The following is a 20,710-nucleotide window of genomic DNA, read 5'->3' on the forward strand; positions in this document are numbered from 1 at the left end:
AGAAGTGAATTCCTCCACCAGGCTGGAGGAATGAAGCTTGGATCTTCACAATCCCTGCTTTGTTTTTCCAGCCCGATGTAGGATTTCCTCTCCCCTCCATGTGGGGAAGAAAATTCCTGCACTGGAAAAATGAAGTTCAGATCTTCAGGATTCTGGCTTCATTTCTCTCTTCCACCCTCATCACCCCACATGCATACAAGGGGATTCCTTCAATGGGGTAGAGAAATGAAGCTTGGCTTTTTAGGACCCTTGCTTCATTTAAGTACCCCAGCAGAGGAATTCACTTCTGCGCACAATCCATTGACTTTCTGGAACAGCTGGCAGAGAAGATTGCAAATGATGATCAGATGGTCACAGGGTGTTTGGCAACCATCATAGGTGTGAACAGGTTGCGGTATGTATGTATGTCTCTTATCTATCATCTAATCCTTGACTTAAAACAGTTCATTTAGTGACAGTTCAAAGTTACAACGGCACTGTAAAAAAATGCCTTATGACAGTTTGCACACTTACAACCGTAGCAGCAATTCCCACGGTCACAAAATTCAAATGTTTGGCAACTTCATATTTATGACAGTTGTTAGTGTCCCAGAGTCATGTGATCAGCTTTTGTGATCCTTCTGACAAGCAAAGGCAATGGGGAAGCCAGATTCACTTAACAACTGCAGTAATTCACTTAACAACTGTGGCAAGGTTGTAAAATGAGGCAAAACTCACTTAACACGTTTCACTTAGCAACATAAATTTTGGGCTCAATTGTGGCCATAACTCAAGGACTACCTGTATATGTTTGTGTGTATGTGTATGTATATGCCAAGGGTGAAATCCAGCAGGTTCTAACAGGTTGTGGAGAACCAGTGGCGGAAATTTTGAGTAGTTCGGAGAACCGGGAAATACCACTTCTGGCTGGCCCTAGTGGGGTGGGAATGGATATTTTGCAATATCCTTCTCCCAGGAGGGGAGGGAATGGAGATTTTGCAGTATCCTGCCACGCCCACCAAGCCATGCCCACAGAACTGGTAGGGAAAAATTTTGGATTTCACCCCGTGTGTGTGTATAAAATCTCCCATATATGTACACACATACATTCTTGTAAAATTATCTTTTTTTTTTTTTTTAATTTGATTTATATGCCGCCCTTCTCCGGAGACTCAGGGCGGCTTACAGTGCGTTAAGCAATAGCCTTCATACTTTTGTATATTTTATACAAAGTCAGGTTATTGCCCCCACAAACCGGGTCCTCATTTTACCTACCTTAGAAAGGATGGAAGGCTGAGTCAACCTTGAGCCTGGCAAGATTTGAACTTACTAATTGCAGACAGCTGGAGTTAAATTACAATGCATTAGTCTGCTGAGCTATCCAGGCTCCTTTAAAAGATATATTTTAAAAATAATATTTTTATTTAAAAAAAATTCTTAGCTGGGGAACTCTGGGAGTTGAAGTCCATGCCTTTTAAAGTTGCCAGCCTTGGGAAACATCTTATACCTGTATTGTGAATATTCTAGAGTTCCGTAATATGGTGCTGATGTGGCCAGCTCTTAACCTTCAAATAACCTATCGTTTATTCAACGATTATTAAATATCTTCACCAGGTGACTGATCCTCTTATGATCATATTCAGAAATAAGTTGTTTCAGTCGGCTTCCTGTCCACTGCAAAGCAATAGGGGAGAGAAGAACTCTGGCGCTCCCAAGCAAATGACTTCGGGTCCCTTTAAAAAGGAGACCTGGGAAATTCTTCTCCAGAACGCAGGTGTTCCATGCGGTTTGCTATGGCTGTATATTATATCCTTTAGGACCCGGCAGAAATATTTCTCTCCGTACTGGGTTACTGAGTGACGAGACTATCCAGTTTCTTTTGGTGCATCCGGCCGTTGTTTCTTGTCCTTGGGGGAGTTAAGTTCTTTTAAGAGCGTCGCGCTCCGGCTCGCGTCTGCCAACTCTCCCGAGGACCAAAGGACCGCCTGGCAGCGCGCAAGCAGCAATTGACTTGGCCGTGCCGGGTCCGGCCTTTCCCGGCTGTCTGGTGCAATTGCAGGCATCCTAATGAAGCTGGGACGCCGCCTGCTTACATCACCGTCCTTCCTTGCTTAAGGGCGAAAAGCGCGCGTCCGGACCTTGCTTGAGCCTTCTGCCCCTCCGGCTTTTTGTCGCCCGAGAGCGGCGGATCCATAGCCGACTCGGGGCGGGGAAGTGGGGGAACCGGCCTGGTTTGCTCTCGCGATACACCCTGCAGAGGTGTCGGTCCGGGAGCCAGCGGCAAGGCTCGGCCGGAGAAGAGAAGCGAACCGGAGAGAAAGTGAGCGAAGCGGGCGAAGGAACAACAACCTCCGCCGGGCTGCTTCGCGCAGGGTCAGCAAATGTCCTGACGAAGTTGGAGGAGCGAATACTGGCCGGGACGGTGTTGTGACGCGATTAGTTGCGTGCTGGTGAAGGACGGTAAATCCGCCTTGGCGTCGGGTGCGAGTCTCTCTCTCTCTCTCTCTCGTACTTTGCGGTAGTAGCGGAGTAGCTGTTTTTAAGAAAGACGGGAGGGGGGAGGGGGGGAAGGAAGCGATAGACTTGGAACTAACCTAATTCGGAGGCCTAAAACGAGACATGTTTATTTGGAAAAGTTCTGTTCAAGGCTTTTCCTCTCCTGGAAGGTCATGTTAAAATTGAGGGGCTAAATATCTTTTATTGGTTTTTTCTTTCATTACAACCACTTGGAAGTTAAGGCTATTGCTTAACGCACTGGAAGCCGCCCTGAGTCTCCGGAGAAGGGCGGCATATAAATCAAATTAAAAAAAAAAAAAATAGTTGTCTTCTTGGATTTCCTTTTGACATTGACATTCCTCTTTTCTCTGCACTGAAGTGATTATACTTAAAAACACACACACAAAGACACACACACGCACAACACTCTCTGACTTAGTTTTCCTAAATGGTATATAGTCTTAACATAGGTTTAGAGCCAAAATGTGCTATTGTAAAACCAAGTAATTGGCTGCAAACAAAGCTTCAGAATTGTAACAAAGAGGTACTTAGGGTGCTGGCTGCTTCATGATATGGCGGTGTTGGTTAACACAAGATCATATTCTTCGTCTCCCTTCAAGTAGAACTGGAAGTAGTTTTTAAAGACAAATTCCAATATTGGCACTCATCATCTCACTATAGGAATATATTGATAGTGATAAATAGGCTGTGGGTGTATTGGGGCTGTTAGAATTGAGCTATACTAATTAGTTTTTGAAAGCTGTTACATGCCCATCTTAAAATTGTATATAGATGCGATCACCTCAGAAATTGAGTTTATCAATGGGTTTTTAAAAAACAAAAGTCTGAAAGAGGTACTGAAATGAAAGCTAGAAATCTGACAGTTTTGTTTCATTCTAATTATAGTGGAAAAATCAAGTAACAAGCCCATGTCTTCTCAAAAGCATTTTTCTGTAATTTCAGGGTCTTGGAGAAGTAAATGTTTTTAGAATTATAATCTTAATCTTTATAATTTCTATTTACTAGAGTTTTCCATAGAAATAATATTTTTCCCAGATTGGAAAATTGAAACAAAGGATGAGAGGTACTGACAGCTTTACTTGTTAAAAACCTACTGCTTAATCTAATCTACTCTATTTTCTCTAATCTCTTTATCAGCAAAATTTTGCTTTAGCTTCTCTTTCTACTTGCTGCATTGACTTTTCACCTTTAACTTCCTGCTCTCCATGTTATAACAGTTCTTGGTAATAAATTTATTTGGGGGATACTAATTGACAAAAGGTTGATTGGAGATGTTTTTATTCAAGTCTTCCCAGTTCTGTTCTGATCGTGTATTCTCACCACAAAAAAAAAAAAAAAAGCGTGGCACACAACTTGTGCTGCTTCCATCCATACAGTTTCCTTGGCATTGTTTTGGAGTGCTCTGCCACCTCTGCAAAGTTTTTTTTTTATTTAGTGCTTTAGATAACAGATGCTTCTCTCAATTATCTTGAAACATTTATGAGATAGCATATCTATTGATGATAATTGAGTAAGACCTTCAGATTCTGAATCAGTATACTAATGTTCATGAACCATATGGCCGATTCACAAGTAGTGCATGACTAGCTGCAAGTTTGACTGTTAACAGACAGATGTTGGCTGATGTTGGCCTTCATGTAATATAATATGTTCTTTGTTTCTTGTAGACCTGATGTCTTGTAGCCATTTCTTTGACAAAGAATGTCTTACATAGATACTACTTATTGTTACACTACTAATGATAGCATGGCTTTCTTTACATTATGCAGAATGGTGTAAATAAATATACAAGAGGAAGGGAAGAATCACACCTTGTCCCATTCCTTCAATAAACCTCATATATTGGGCTACTATATCCAAGCTGCAGGTATCCAGATGACCAGTAGAGGGATATGCTAAATATTTACTTCCAATTGGTGGGTTATCCAGACTTTTGCAGCCCAAATGGGGTAAACTTCAGATAGACGTCAAGATGTCTAAATGGAAATAATGATCTTTTGAGAAAAGATGCAGGACTGCTGTGTATGTGTGTGACTGTATTCTGGATGGAAGGGTGAGAGGATACTTGGATGATTATCCAAGGAGGTGCAGTTCAGGTTTTCTACTGTATCAAGAAAAGGTGGGGCATTTAAACCTCTACTCCTTTTTTTTCAATAGTTACAGTCTGGTGAAAGCTAGACGCTTCTCTTCACCATTGGGGGAGACATTTGAGAAGTTTTCCCAAATAGATTGATTATACCCTGGATTATGCACATATGATGGGAAGCCACAGCTGGGAACAAACTCCTACAGTCTCTGCATATATCCCTTTCAGATTGCATTCACCATAAATACTTGTGCCTCTGCACATAATTTAGTGCTTACCATAAAATGATCCTAAGGCAAAGGGATCTGCTGTAAAATTGCTGATGAGGTCATATTGCCTTTGTCATTTAAACCTCTCAACGCTAATCAATATTATATTTATTCTCGTTACTTCTTTTACAGCTTTTTTATGCTTTGCGTTCCAATTCAAATTGTAGGAAGCAAAAGCCAGTTTCTGTTTATTTTGTACTAGAAACCAAGAAATAATGACTTCTAGTCTATGCTTAGGCGCACAAGCTAGCTGGACATCTTCTGTAGTCTCCAGAATGAGGTAGAAAATCATTATCTGTTTAAAAGTCTGTTTTGGAATATTTAAATTTGTTGTGCTAAATATCTAATACAATATCTAAATAAAAAATCTGAAGTTTTTTCTTTAAATATATTGAATATTTGCCACTGTAGGTTCTTATTTGTCAGAATTTTATTGGATATTTAGTACTGTAGGTTCTTCTTTTTTAAAAAATAGTTTTTATTGATGGTGAATTGTATGTCGGTTAATTTAGAAAATGGAATACACTGGGTATATGGAAGAGGACAAAATAAAAAAGGAGTATGCAAACACAGTGTTCATTCACTATTCTGCAAATCATAGTTTGGAGAATGAATGAAGCTGTTATGAAGTGCTAGTTGAATCCTTTCTATAAGCTCAGAGCTGTTGACTTTTGCCATCATATATAATAGCCTGCGAAAAGAAAAACTAAAAAACTGTAACTAATACTACCCAAGAACTATGAGCAAACTTCTCCTAGTCTTATTCAAGACTAGTAACTCTGAATTCCTTCACTAGCAACAGTTGAGTTTCAATTCCTTTTCATTCTTCCAGTTTCTCATTATGGTTTTCATAATATGAATGGCTACAGGGAAAGGGTCTTTTCTGTGAAGGCATTTTAATTTTGAAATAAGTATTTTCCAGCAATATGCATTTAGTTGTTAAAATTTAGACACCAAGCTAGGTTGTCCCTAGATTTTTCTGAGTTTTTAATGAATAGCTTGGTAGAATGTTACAAAAAATGTTTTGTATAATTAGCTACCTTGAGGCTAATTTATATAAACAAAGGCAAGGGCTTTTGCTTCTTAAGCAAGCCGGACATAAAGCTTGTTTAAGTTTTTATTATGAATAAAACTGTTCTTGTGTTATTAAAATCTGTAGAAACAGTGTAAATCCATACTGTCCACACCACTAAAGAAGTGGATCTTGTGGAATTCCAGAAGTAGAAAGCCCCACAACAGAAAAGGTCCTACATTTGGAAAATGCTATTTTAGGTCTACGAATAAAAGAATTTGAAAATAAGGTTTCCCTACAGGTCACACATACTGGAAGCTTCCTTTTGACAGTTTTAAAAATCAGTACCAACATTCTGAATAGAGCTTGGAAATTAACTGCCAGGTAATAACGCTCATTTACAATATTAGCATAATATGGTTTGAGTCAGTAAAAACTAGACAACTGAATATAGGATGATATTCAATGATAATACCATTTATTTGATGGTTATTTGAAAATGACTTTGCCATGAAGTGTGAAGGTAGCCATAAGCTTAGTATCCATATTAAATGGCAGGAAACTTTTCCTGTGGATAGTATATACTAAGTTAGGCCTATTCAGTAGTTTGGCCTATTCTATGAAATTGATCTTCAGGTAAAATTGTGACCCAAGTTCAGAGTGATGAAAAGATTATTTAGAATTGAGTTACTCACTCAAGGCCAATAACAATTGCTTACAATTATGTTTGTAAACTAGAAAACCAGTGCGGGTATGCTTGTTTTACAGATCAATAATGTGCAAAATGTCTGCTTTATGAAAGCATTGGATAAATGTCTGGGCAGAGGGAGGCAGATATTCACTATGGTAGTGAATACATAGAGCTCTTAATAACTGTATAATTAAACCGTGCAAATATGAATTACTTTTCATTCTGCTTTAAATTTAGTTGTCAGTGAAGTCTTTTTTTTAAACATTTCTATTTTGTAATGTTCTGAAATGATACAGTGTGACAAAATCATAAAGCAACTGCGTAATATACCTCATTACCTTTTAATTTGCTTTCTGAAAGCTTGTTGACATGGTTTGCTTGTAAACTGGAGCCTATTCTTGAAATATCTTTTAGTCTCACATTCCTGGGAGTGATGAAATTTTATTCATATGTGTTTCTACTTATAGGTAAGGAATCTGAAACTGGAGCATGAGCAAGAGAAAAATAAGATCTTATCTGAAGCTCTAGAAACACTAGCCACTGAACACCATGAATTAGAGCAATCGCTAGTCAAAGGGTCACCTCCCATTAGCATCCTTAGTGAGGAACAGTTCTATGATGCTATATCTGGTAAGTGTGTCAAAATACATTGCACCAATGTATTTATGATTGGTAGATATATAGATGTTAATAATGGATACACACAAGTATATAATCTGTAATCCTCATTCAATTTATTGAATGCAAATTAAGAATTTAATGAAAAAGAAATTTATGAGTGAGATTCAAAAGTTAAATATGGTAAGTACCAGCTCAGGTACCAAATTAAGAAATGGCGCTGAATTTATTAAAACAGGTTACAACATGTTGCACATAGTTATTAGATTAAATTACTAAAATGTATCAGTTTAACTCTAACAGAATCATTTATCAGGTTCAAATGTTGCTCTTGCTATTGCTCTATGCTTTTGGAAAAAAACCAAATATCTTGCCTCTTCAGGCAGGCATATTTTGGCTTATTCTTTGCTTGTCATCATTTTGGTGGCTATTTACGATGTCCTTTTAGGCACCATTTTGTTCTATGGGAAAACGTGTATTTGGGAACAAGGAATGAAAACACTGATTATGTTAACCTTCATGAATTTTTGAATGAAAGAATCTGATTTTCTGGTTAGATTTGAAAGAAGTGTTTTTTAGATTTAATATGCTAAGAGTTTGTTAAAATATGTTTAAAAGAGTACTTTTCAAGTAATTCACACTTAAGAACAAACACATGGCAATATGAAATAGTCTAGGTCAATATGAAACCTGGAAAACCTTGGTATATTCCCATAGAGATTTCCAAAAAGCAATTTTTAAGTTGTGGCTTTGTAATGTAACAAAAGGGAGGGCATTGTTAAATAGATGATTGAAGAATAGTTTCACTAACTATATTTAATTAAATAAAAATCCATTCCATATACCGGTAGTTTATACCTGGTCCAAATAACTGATTTGATAATTGTAGTTGAGGGGTCCTTGATCCTCTCTAAGCTTGCTTGTTTTCATACAATGTTTCATTACTCATACTAGGTAACATCATCATTGCTACCTGTAGTAAGGGGTGCTGTTTGCTGTCAATTTACATTCAAGTGGCTTGCCAGTCAGTATGAATGAGGGTGGTCTTAGAGATTTTTTGGGGTGTTTGCTGTTGGCTTCTTTGGCAATTTCTTGATTGGGGTATTGTTTACTTGATTGTTGGTCTGATGTTAACCTTGGAGTTAAACTATGCTGATCTGAGTGCTGATTGCTGGTGGAGAGGTGCTTGGGTCTTTCTGTTCCCTTTTGGGCTGGTTGATTGTCTCTTTTGCATAGTCCTTAGATATTGTTAATGTCTATGTGTCTATTGACGGCTGATTTGTCAGAGTCCCAGACTTCTAGAAATTCCCTGGCATTTTTGAACTTGGCTTGGTCTATTTGGTCACATTTGATTTTCCCAATTTAAACTATGGTTAAATCTGTCTATATGTTGTGAAATTAATGAATTTTCATCATGTCTTCTGACTGCTATTTGGTGTTTGTGAATGTGTTCTGCCAATCTTCTGCCTGTTTGTCCTACATAGTGGTTGTTGCAGTCCTTACACTGTATATTGTAGATACAACAACCATAACCATAAAAGGGGATATAGTTAATACAAATGGCTGCCACAGTAACTTGTAACCCTAATTAAGGGCAGCGATTAAGAAGGGAGCAACCAAGAAAGAGAACAAACACTGCCCTAAGACCACTTTGTGTTGCTTTAGCATGACCGCAAAATGTAGAATGTTGCACATGTAGAATGTTGCACATTTCTCTAGAGGAATCCGTAAAAATTTTGTCAATATGTTAATGGTATTATAAATAAAGATTTAGAAGTACTATTGATTACCAGCAGAACATGAGGAAGTAGCAGGAGGCAGAGTTAGAAAAACCAATGCAGTGCATTAAAAGAAGCATTGTCCCCAATTCATGGTAGGCACAGTTCTGTGTAAAATTTTAGGAAGCTTTGGTCAAATTACGGATTTTAATAATTCTCTAAGAGAAGTTGACACAGTTGCAACATGGCACAAAATTAATGTTTTCTGCAGCCTAATGCATACTTACAATGTATGTGTAAGAATTTGCAGATTCAATGAATATGGCAAGTGCAAAATTTGAGCACCTTTTCAGTGATTTCCCTTAATGTAAATAACCGCTTCCAAATATTTCCTGTGGCCAGCTGAGTTTCTGTTCTGGTAGAAGTTCTCTTCCTTGGAAAAATGGGAGCTGGATGACTCCCTATCAGAGATAGTTTTGTAAGTTCTTACAGTTGGCAAAGGACTGGACTTGATCATTTATAAGAACCTGTCTCACTTACACATTCTATAATTTTATGATTGAGAAATAAAGAAAAGCCAAGAATGGTTCTCTATTCTTGGATTAGACAACTGTACCAAGGGCAATTAGGCAATGGAATCATTTCTCAAGAAAAGTACGGTAATAACTTTTATTGTATTGGGTAGGTATTGTCAACTAGAAGCTGAATTGCCACCTTTTGGGAATATTGTAATATGGATTTTGGCATTAATTTGGATCCTTGTGTTGGGTAGGGATTGGTCACAATAGCCTAGATTTAGCCTTTTAATAACCTTTAAAACTGTTTTTCTGTGACATGACTATAACTACTCACCTGCAACCTCAAGTGATAATCCTTAATGCTGAACAGTTTGACCATCACATGTTATACAACTTCCAGTCGTGCTGCTTTGACCGGTCAAATGCTGCCATCCGTATCACATTGATAGGCTATTCAATTCCAGTGCTGTATATGAAGATTCTGTTAATTTGTCTGTGAAAGATTAACCCTGAAGCTTAATAAATTGACACTTGTCTATCTTGTAGATTCAGAATCTGAAAAATCATTTACTGGATTTGAAACCGTGACTAGCTTCTCATTGGAAGACAGCGAGAACTCTAGTGACACCATAACAGCTAACATGTCTGAAGAAAAAGCAAATAAAAACCGAGAGACTCTATCAAATGGCATAAAAAAATACAGGTATGGTTTTGCCTAGTGTCCTGAGAGGTAGCCTCTATTGCTGTGCTGACAAAAGCTCATCTAATACAGATAATTGGGGATACTGCTGCCTCTTCTCTGGAGAACAGAGAACAACAATAACAGCTGCACCTTAACAGGGACACTATTCTTTTTGATGAATATTGGGGGGAAAAATTAAATGAACAATATTATGACTTGATCATAATGCAAACTAAATAGAAGAATTCTTAACAATGCACGTTTATAATTCATTTAAATTAGCCTTATTAAAATCAATACTGTCTCTTATTTATTTCTTCATGTTTTTTTAATGTGTCACTGCTGCTTTTTTTAGTTTCCAGTTACTTTATCTCCATCTGTTTATACCAATTAGAGCTAATTTATAATTTCAATATATGTTTTAAAAAAACCCATTAAGAGCAAAAAAGTGGGTAGAAGAGTTGCATTCAGATATTGCTCCATCGTCTGTTCTTTTTATCTGTAACAAAGAACAATAGTTCCTTGGTTACATGTAACAGATACTTAATTTCTCAGGTTTCACTATAGAGAGAACTTAATACATGTACTTTTTCCCTTCCAATTTGCATACAGTTAAAAGGAATCTCTCCTTGTCATTTGTTATTCTGCTTTTTATAATGATTTTTTTTCTTATATAATAAAATAGGACGTATGTAAGCAAGTTAACCTTATATCTCATATCTATTAACAACTGAATATTTATTATGGCTGGCCTCAGTAATGTATTCTGTTCAGAGGACAGTATAGTTATAAAGAAAGACAAATGGAAACTATGATTCCTTCACTAATGATCTTGAATAGAGCTAGGGGGAGAAGCAAGTTGAAATGGTAATGAAGCGAGGAATTTTTCTTACCTCACTTAATTATCACTGGATAGTAGTATCCTTAATTTCCTGTATTATAATATCCTGTATCATTCCAATGATATTCCTAAAATGCCTGCGTCCTCTGACCTGCAATATGCTAAATAAATAATTATTAACTTTCTTATAAAAGGGATGTAGTGGCTCAGTGGCTAAGACACTGAACTTGTCGATCAAAAGGTTGGCAGTTCAGCGGTTCAAACCCCTAGTGCCGCATAATGGGATGAGCTCCCGTTACTTGTCCCAGCTTCTGCCAACCTAGCACATAAAAATTTCAAGTAGAAAAATAGGGACCACCTTTGGTGGGAAGGTAACAGTGTTCTGTGCGCCTTTGGCATTTAGTCATGCCGGCCACATGATTACGGAGATATCTTCAGACAGCGCTGGCTCTTTGGTTTTGAAATGGAGATAAGCACCGCCCCCTAGAGTCGGGAATGACTAGCACATATGTGCAAGAGAAACATTTACCTTTATCTTTTTAAATTTCTTAAGACAGTTGGCTGCTTTTTCTGCGCAAACAAGCAGTGGTAATTTCAATGTTGTTTTAAGCATTAGAAACAAGTCGTAATTTGGCAAGTGTCCATAAAACATTGTAAAATGCCATTGCTAAAATTGTAAACAAGAGGTGATTGGAGCCTCCAGGCTCTTGTTTCCTATTCCTCTGAGGTTTCTTTACTTTCCACTACAGATGTCTCTCATTATGCTTTTGGATCATTACATTTTCACATCTCTAATTTTGTCCCCATTTTTTCCTTCTTTCCCTTTTTTTTTTCTTCTGCATTTATCAACAATTAAAGATTATTACTGGCTTTTTATGGACTTGGGGTAGCATTTTGAAAACACTGAGCTAGGATATTTCTTGAGAAGTAAAATTGAACCGCATGTGTGCATTTCAATTATTGGTGAATGCCCTCTTCCAAACTATATTTGCAGTATTTGATCTCTCTATCTGGCATATGTCTGCATACAATTGATGTCAATCGTCATGCCTCTGTGGGAAAACAAGTCTAAATTTTGCTTTGCAGAAAACTTCCCCAAGGAGATAAAGCTGTTCAGTGTTCCTATTTATCTTGGGATTTTTATACGGGTTGCTTGTCTTGTCATCTAATTACACTGCATTTGTAGCATAAATATGTGAACGTTTTATCATAGGGGTGGGGTATTTATAATTGTGTATTTGGATACAAGCAAGATGTGTTATTGCACACGTACAGCTACTTTGTTTTAATTCTAAACATATTTTCGGTGAAAGTAATAAATACCTATTATGACAACAACTGTAGTATTGTTTATGTTCCATACAAAAGAGAGATCTGAACGCAACCTTAGGGTACAAGCTATTGTGACATTTTTGGTTAGGGAAGACAATTTTTATGCACCCTCAAAATCTGCTCTATTGGCACCAGCCCAAAGTAGACAGGGGCACTGACTATGGACACTGATCCTATAAATTGAAACTTCTAGTGACAGAAGTATACGATTCCACTTAGAAAAAAAGATACTGTAAAACTTTTTAAAACACTTCTTTAAAAATAATTGCAAAAGAAAACTGGAAAGCCATATTGGATAATATTACTCCAAAATTACTGAATGCATAAGCCAAGGAACACATTAAGTATGAGCTTCTCAAATAATCAAATGTGTCTTTTTCAGATTTTTTATCCTACTTTTATTAATTTATAATAAAGGCAGCAAACATACATAATACTCCTTCTTCCTTTTCCCCACAACAACTCTATGAGGTGAGTTAGGCTGAGACAAAGTCACTGGCCCAAAGTCACCCAGCCAGCTTTCTTGCCCAAGGCAGAACTTGAACTCCCAGTCTCTGTGGTTTCTAAGCCAGGACTTTAACCAGTACAACAAACTAGCTAAACTATATACAATATTAATACGATTATCAGTGCATATTTATGTTATATTGGATTAAAAAAAATGGTTCTCCTTATAGATTGTGTAAAAACTAGCTGTCACATTTATATTTGATAAGAGATCAAATATTTACCACTTACTATATTGTCTGAACAACTCTGTGAAATTTATTAAATTGAGTGATTTTAGGCCAGTTACTATCTCAAGCATCCAAATTTGAATCTGGACTGCTCCAGGAACTCCCTAAGAATAGACAGTTGGATTTTTACTGTTCCCATGCACACTTTCTTTGTCCACAAGTGCTTTGTTGATGGTATCAATAGTTGGTTTATTTATTTATCTGCTGTGAAGGAGTGCTATTTGTCAGTGAGACCAGAAATTAATGGTAGAATGGATAAGGTTCTTTCTGCCTTCCTCTTCTTTGATTACAGCACTTTCTCTGGGAACCTCCACCATACACCAGGTGAATTGACACATTTTCTCTTCAACATTATTTCAAGGGAAGAATTTGAGGTGGGGAAGAGTGCATCTTGAAGCTCAGCCATTGACAGGAATTTAGGCTCTGTCAGAAAACTTAGCACTATAACTATAAAGTTGGTTTCTTCACATTTGGGCCAAAGCAGTAAAACGTTTGTGGAGTGAAATGAACAGGGAAGCAAGCTATTCTGTTTAGAAGACAAGACAGAGTTAGCCTTCAAAAGTACCTAGATTAAGACAAAAATCAGAGTGAAAAGCTTGGTCCTGATTGGTCTGAGTGTAGAGCAACATGAAATGGAAAAAATGCAAAAAATCACTTTTAATGGATATCATTCTAAGTCAGAATTTGTCATGAAGGATTTGCTGAGCAAGTCAGATTGCTGAACAAACCAAACAAATTTAATGGTTTTCAAAAGCTTCCTACCATTTGTTCCACTAGTATCCAACACCCCAAAGCTGGAAAAGCCAATTTAACCTTTGAATAAGTTAGAGACTGAGGAGCTGGGGGGGGGTATGCATTTTGGGAGGTAAAGTACAGATTGTTTTGGCTTTGGATTTTTTTTGTTGGGGGTTGAGTGGTAGAATAAGCCTTTTCTATACATTTGTGTGTATCTGTGTATCTCTCGATAAATAGATAGGCAGGCAGAGAGACAGACAGACAGATATATATGTAGAGAGAATACTTGCTTGTAGCATGTGTTTGCTTGCATATTTTTGAGGATATATTTTTTTTGTGGACATGCTTTTATGGGAGTTTGTATTTTACATGTTTATCTGTGTAATTGTCTGCATCACTAGTTTGCCTTCTATAAAAATTGATATAGTGGGAGAGAGAGATTTAATAATCTCATACTGAAGAAGAAACAAGAAGAAATAGGATCACAAAGTTTTCAGTTTTTTAAAGCTGCACTTGCTGAGTACTTTTGTAGCTAAGCAAGAGATGGGGAGGATAAATCAAGATAGAATTCTAGGTTCAAACATTTCAAGCCATGGTAAAGCAGATCAGGATTTGCAAACGTATTCAACCAAGAATTAAACCATTGTTTATTTTGAGCAGAGTTAGATAGCCATACAAACCACAATTAGGCAAAAGACATCCTGAAAGTATTGTCTGTGAATATCTGATAGAGATGGACTTGGATATGACCAATGGTGGAGCTAAAATTAAATTCACATAAGAAGGATTTATTTGCTTTGCTGTGCTTTTTTTACCCTTCTGGGTCACTGATATAATCTTGGATTATTACTAAACTATTGAGATATTTTTCATGTTCTATGTTTCTGTATATACTGCATATAATATTGAAAGTACATGGTTGAAGAAGCTAAGAATACCAGGAATATTTGCAAAACTAAAACTATGACCAACATTAATGGCTATTGCTCTGCATCTAATGTCTCCCCTGAGGAACAAAACCAATACTTTCCACTTGATGGGAAACATTGTCTTACCAACTTCACTATTTTCAAAGGGAATTTTCATTCGAAATTCCTAATTTTGATCCAGAACAGAAGTTTGCCTTTTTGGCATGTCTATTCACTAAGAAGTTTATTCTCTGAGTAGCATTAACATTGAGACCCGAAGAGCATGAGTCAAACGGAAGAAATGAAGATTTCCAAAGTTGGCAGAAAAGGGAAAAAAAGCAACTAAACAATGGCCACAAATTCTGATAGTTGAAGAAGAAAAATAAAAGGGATGAAATCGAATATCCTGAAAAAAATAACCAGGTACCAACTTGTTTGAAAACGCTATATTACAACATTTTGTAGTAGATTCTGTTCAGTAATAATGAAAAAACCATAGTTCTGTTTCCCATATTAAAGAACCTTTCATCCCAAAATATCTCTTAAGTCCCTTTTTATGTTACACCAGGATCCCCTTTGACCCCAATGGCTGATGATATGGGTCACTGCCATTTTGAAACAGAAAGTGCATGAAAACTTTAGTGTAAGCCATGAAATGATCTTAAAATAGTTTAAGAAAGCAAGTACACAACTCTACAACTTCCCCCAAAGCTATGAAAACAAAAAATGGTTTCCAGCCATTTGCAGCATTACAGTCCCACACCCAATGCCCACCATCCGTGGCTCTGAACTCCTTCCAAACATTGAAGGTGGCCCTTTACTATCAAAATATGAGGCCCATTTTTTATGGGAATAACACTCAAATGTGATTATATAAAGGGGGAGAGAGATTTGCCTAAAACCAGATCTTGAATTTATGGCTGATACACTGCTGTTTATTTTATTTTATTTTACTTTATATTTATAAGCAGACATAGTTTTCTGGTAGTTTGTCTTCTCTAAACTAATCGTGAAAAAAATGTATCCTGAAATTAAAGCCATAATCTTATATTTTATTTTATTTTATTTTATTTTATTTTATTTTATTTTATTATTTATTTATTTATTTATTTATTTATTTATTTATTTATTTATTTATTTATTTATTAAATTTATATACTATCCACCTCACTATCAAGCAAATCTGGGCAGCCTACAATGTCATAAATAGCAGTATAAAACAACTATAAGGTTAAAAACATTAAAACACACATTAAAAGTTAAAACATTTCATTTTCTGCCACCTTAAATGCACGATTTCTGTTTTAGCAAACTACCTTTAGTTCAAAATTTGTTTTGGTACTAGTCAGATATAAGCAAGTAATATAAAATAAAGTGTTTTATCAGCTAAAAAATTATAAATAATTTATTTTGTTAATATTTTGCTCCTTTCATATCTTCTCGTGCATTCTAATAGTGAAATGAAGAAAAAAAGATCCAACTGTAAAGTACTGTACTATACCTCACATAATAAGGAACATTAAAAACCTGATCCTAGAAATGAGAGATAAATGCAAGGAATTTTCTTTCTGATGATCTTCATACAGCTTATTTCTGAAATGGAGAACATTTCTCTCACTTGTGAATTTTCTTTCAGATACCCTGGATCAAGGACTTGTCCTATAAAAGGGACTTCCTGTCTGTCTTCAAGTAGATCAAAATGTTTACTGGATGCAGGTCTATCCTGTGAAAGGACCACTGCTTTTTTTCACAGATATAGTATTTGTAAATTAGCTAATAGACTTTTTCAAGGTAGAATCTCTAAATAGAAGGGGAAGAAATTTTCATAAGAAGATACTCCACAGTTTAAATATAGGTTTTATGACATCTACCTATATAGCCTGGAGCTGTTTATGTTTTTCAAGGGCTAAACATCACAAAGGTTTTTCAGCGTCTGTCAAATTCTCAAAGTTTGATTGGACACAAATTACATAGATATAACAAGAGACTGCCTTGAACATGTAGTTTGTGTGGTATATAATATAAAAAAACTTTTTTTTTCTTTTGAATGATAATGCCTAGGAACCCGTGATTAAATTATGCCAAAAAGTATTTCTATATTTGTATGCAATCTTAAAAGTGACCATTCACTGATCAATTCTGTCTTCACTTTTGGAATGATCTTGTTTCTTTCTTTATTCAGTCTAATGCAGTCTAACAGTTTTGCTAATCAAAGGTTGCAGGAACTAACATCTTATTCCTTCATTTTCCATCACATTTGCTTTTTCCTTCTGGCATCTTGGCTTCTCCTATGCTACTCAGTGCAAAACATGATATCATGAAAATTTGAACATGCATCATCTGCAATGAAGCATGCAGGCAGGAAATGAATAGAGTTAAGAGTAGTTTGAGAATGATCTTAGTGCTCATCTAGGATACAGGTGACAGGGTAAGCTGCTATTTGTTGTGATTCCTCAGTAGTGTTGCTAGTAAAATGTGAGTAGGGTCATTTTAGTAATTGAACAAAAGCCAACCAAAGGAGAACGTTCGCTGAGGGTTGGAGATAGCTGAATTATATTGAGCTGAAGGAGGAAGTCTTGGGAATTACTTTTTGTAAAAATATTAGGAGTGGGTCAGTGGGATTAAGGAGGTTTTCTGCTGGACCCTACAAGAGACAGAAAAGCAATTGAAGGAGCAAGGGGAATAAAAGGTTACTATTTTTCTGAAGCTTTCCTTAGCCCCAGCTGAGAAGTGTAGAAAAATATCACTGGAGGGTTTGGCAAAAAATTGAAAATTTGGGGGACAGAACATTACAGTTCTGTTTTAGATAAGTGTGGAAGTTCTAAAAGAGAAGATAGAAAATCTCTCTCTCTTCCCTCCTGACTTATTTGAGGTGGAAGATTTGACTGTTTGCATGCCATTCTGGAGTTTAAATGTGTGTAAAAATGTGGTCACTTCGAAGATTTGGACTAATTGGGACTTAGACAATAGTTGGTTTAAAGTAGGCATCGAGCTAGTTTGATATGTCTCCACAATGGCTGGGACTGAAAATTGTTTGATTACTCAACCAGAGTAACAGTACATTTCTCCTGTGATATGCCAAAGCACAAAACATCAGTTGAATTATATGGAGGCAATTCATTTATGTGACCTTAATTAATATAGTATATACAATTCCTCAAGTCAAATAGCTAAAAAATAGAATAAATTATCCTTTAGAGATATTTCTTCATACATAGTAATAAAACTACACGCTCCTCAAAATTATCTTCTGTTTTAATATACTCTGAATGCTTGGCTTATGGAATATTGCTTTTTTAATTTGTTTTTCTTGACATTCAGTGTTTGTTCCTTGGCAGAAGGTTGGACTAGAAAACTAAGGTCCCTTCCAACTCTATGATCCTGTGATTTTGGAATTTAATGTGTTTTGAAGATTATTTCTGCAAATTTATTCTTCTGTATCATAAGGGCTTATGGCCAAATTCTTTTCTGCTTCAATTGCATTGTTTTAAAATTTTAATATGCATAGTTTTAAATTTTTAATTGCTTTTCTATTTATCTTTTTATGTTCTGTAATCCACCTCGAGTTACCCTATCGGTGAGATGGGCAGCATATAAATTAAATAAATTTCACTTGGAATGGTAGTTCATAGTGGTTCTATCTCTCTAAAGAATGAACGAAGCATTTGAACATAGGAGTACACAACGATATCCCTGATTAAAAACTAATCTTTATTAGTATGGTGATGGGTTTTTGATGTTCTAGTGATGGAAAAAACAGTGTTTCCTGATTTGCAAAAAGTTGAAGGCATTTGGCTCCAGGTCAGTCAGAACAAACAAGTAAAGAGGAAGCTTCTCCAAAGTAAAGATGAGTTGGAGGCATAAAGAACTTTTACATTCTGCACAATATGCATGTTCATTTTTTCTGACCATTATGGGCTCCATGAAACTAGTTTTCTGGGCTTCTCTGCTTCAAGCTATAACTGGGGAAAGTCACAGTTATCTTGCAGGGGCATGATGAGTTATGCTGCAAAGCTCATCTGTATTCTGGAGTGACTCTTGCAAGAAACAATTGAACAGTGACCATGAGTGTCCTTGTTTTTTGTACAATTTCAGATTAGTTTTGGAGATTTTATAAACTTACATGTATGGAAAAAATATTATGTGTATATGTAGTCCTCTCAAATTGGGAGGCAGGGATGGCTATCCAGAACTATTTTTGCCCAGCAGTGAGTGTTCCCTAGCTAATTAGTTTTTCTGATAATAGAATTCAGTTCTTATTATTGACTGTTAATAATAATGTTATCTGTGAATAAATACCACTGAAAGGATTTGATTGCAAAGAATTTAACACAGTTTCCCAATCCTACACTTCAGTAAATTATAACCACATTGGGGAAACCAACATTAAGCTCAGTTAGGTCTCTGTGATCCTCAGTTTTACTTCAGGAGTGGGCTGTTTTCTTGTTTTGGAGTGTTCCATAAAGCTTTGCACACTATGTCAGAGGCTGAATTCCAAAATTGGGTGGGGTGAGGAACTGTTTTAGTACTTCGAAGAAGCTCAGACTTTTTAAAGCATTTAGTTTAAGCCCTTAATCATCTACCCAAAATTCCCAAATTTGGGGCATGGGGAGCCAAAAGGTTAAGTTATTTAACTACATGCTCACTCATTCATGGGAGGCCCCAATAGTACAAAAAATACGTTGGCATCTGTAACTTACAAGTTTTTAGAATACTTTTTATGTCTAAAACAATCTGGACTCCTAGGAGCTGAGTGGGATAGAAATCGTTATAAGCAAGTAATTAAATTTGAACCACTTCCCATAGTGTAAACCAGCTTCTAGAATTCTAGCTAGCACAAGAGACTGAGAATTTTTAGAATTGATATGCACATAAGGAAGATGAAGGAATCTCCAATGATCCAATATATGACGAGGCTCACATCAAATCCGTTATCCGCACTTGTCTCAAAACCAAAGGTGTGTTTTTGCTTTACACAAAGCAGTTGGAAGTTTTATAATAGGATGCATAGCTCTGGTTTGAGAATTTATTCCTCATGAGTGAGTAGGTGTGGAAGAAAAGGAGTTGTTAAAACCTGGCTTCTAGTGCTAAGGTACATAGGCTTGTGTTCAGGATTTATTTTAAATAGTATAAAGTATATTCTGTGTAATTAACATGGTAGCATATTAAATAGTTTTCCTGCCTCCGCTCCAATCTAGGACAAGCTTGCCCTCTCCAATGTTTTCAAGAAATGACTTCAGTATTTGGAGTATCTTAAGAAAGTGCATTGGAATGGTAGGTAAATATGATTTTTAACAGAGCCTTATTTTAATTACAAATTTGTATTGTTTATGGTTTCATTTCTGAAATAAATTATTATGGGGTTTTTTATCCCTATAGAATGCATTAAAGAGTGCTTCTAGCCCATTCCACCACATAGTCAAATATTTGTTGTCCATTTATTTACTCATTTATAAAATTTGCAGTGTTTTATTTTCAGCACACTTAGGAAAACTAATTGGCAGCATAAAGAGATCTAAGGAGAGAAAAATTATTCAGAAAGTTAATATACCCACTAGGCATTGTAGCATTTTCCTGCAAAGATGGAGTGAGATTACAGTCAATTGTACACTTTTTCCCATTTTGCATATCCTACATGTATGTTAATAGAAGAATACTTTGGATTTTTAAATGTATATAGTGCCTATTAATTAGGTACTTTACTTCACAGGTGAAGTCACCTAGTCAATATTGACTCTTTGCATTAATGCATATTGAAGAGCCCTAAATATTTGTTCATATAGTTGTTAGACACTGTAAAGCAAAGACTAATAAGACTTGATCTTTCTATTCTTGTGTAACTTGGGTTTTACAATATAGTGTATATATTATCTTGCCTTCATGCTATGTGTAGTTCTTCTCTTGCTTATCCATTTTATCATTCCAACAACTCTGTGAAAGAGGTCAGATTGAGAGTACAGTGGTCCAGAATCACAATCTTCAGATTCAGTATGGATATACAATTCTTTTTTTGACTTCAATATGATACTCATCAAGCCATATTAGCTGTTCCTTAAATTAATAGTAT

General features: G+C 36.1%; 1 protein-coding gene across 3 annotated transcripts in view; it reads left to right on the forward strand.

The window, feature by feature from the left end:
- Nucleotides 1-20,710, forward strand: part of OSBPL1A (oxysterol binding protein like 1A) — a 56,859-nt gene that overhangs the window by 24,205 nt on the left and 11,944 nt on the right. For 2 of the 3 annotated variants that reach the window (XM_070940580.1, XM_070940581.1), the window contains 3 exons: nt 7,022-7,184; nt 9,955-10,111; nt 19,842-19,917. In XM_070940580.1, coding sequence (XP_070796681.1) covers nt 7,022-7,184; nt 9,955-10,111; nt 19,842-19,917 — 396 coding nt within the window. Of the gene's footprint in view, nt 1-5,108; nt 5,132-7,021; nt 7,185-9,954; nt 10,112-19,841; nt 19,918-20,710 lie in introns of those variants that run through there. The other variant, XM_070940582.1, reaches the window with a different exon arrangement.

Source organism: Pituophis catenifer, unplaced genomic scaffold, assembly GCF_029215685.1.
Source record: "Pituophis catenifer annectens isolate HBS135680 unplaced genomic scaffold, rPitCat1.0.hap2 SCAF_3, whole genome shotgun sequence".
In the NCBI taxonomy this organism is placed as follows: domain Eukaryota; kingdom Metazoa; phylum Chordata; class Lepidosauria; order Squamata; family Colubridae; genus Pituophis; species Pituophis catenifer.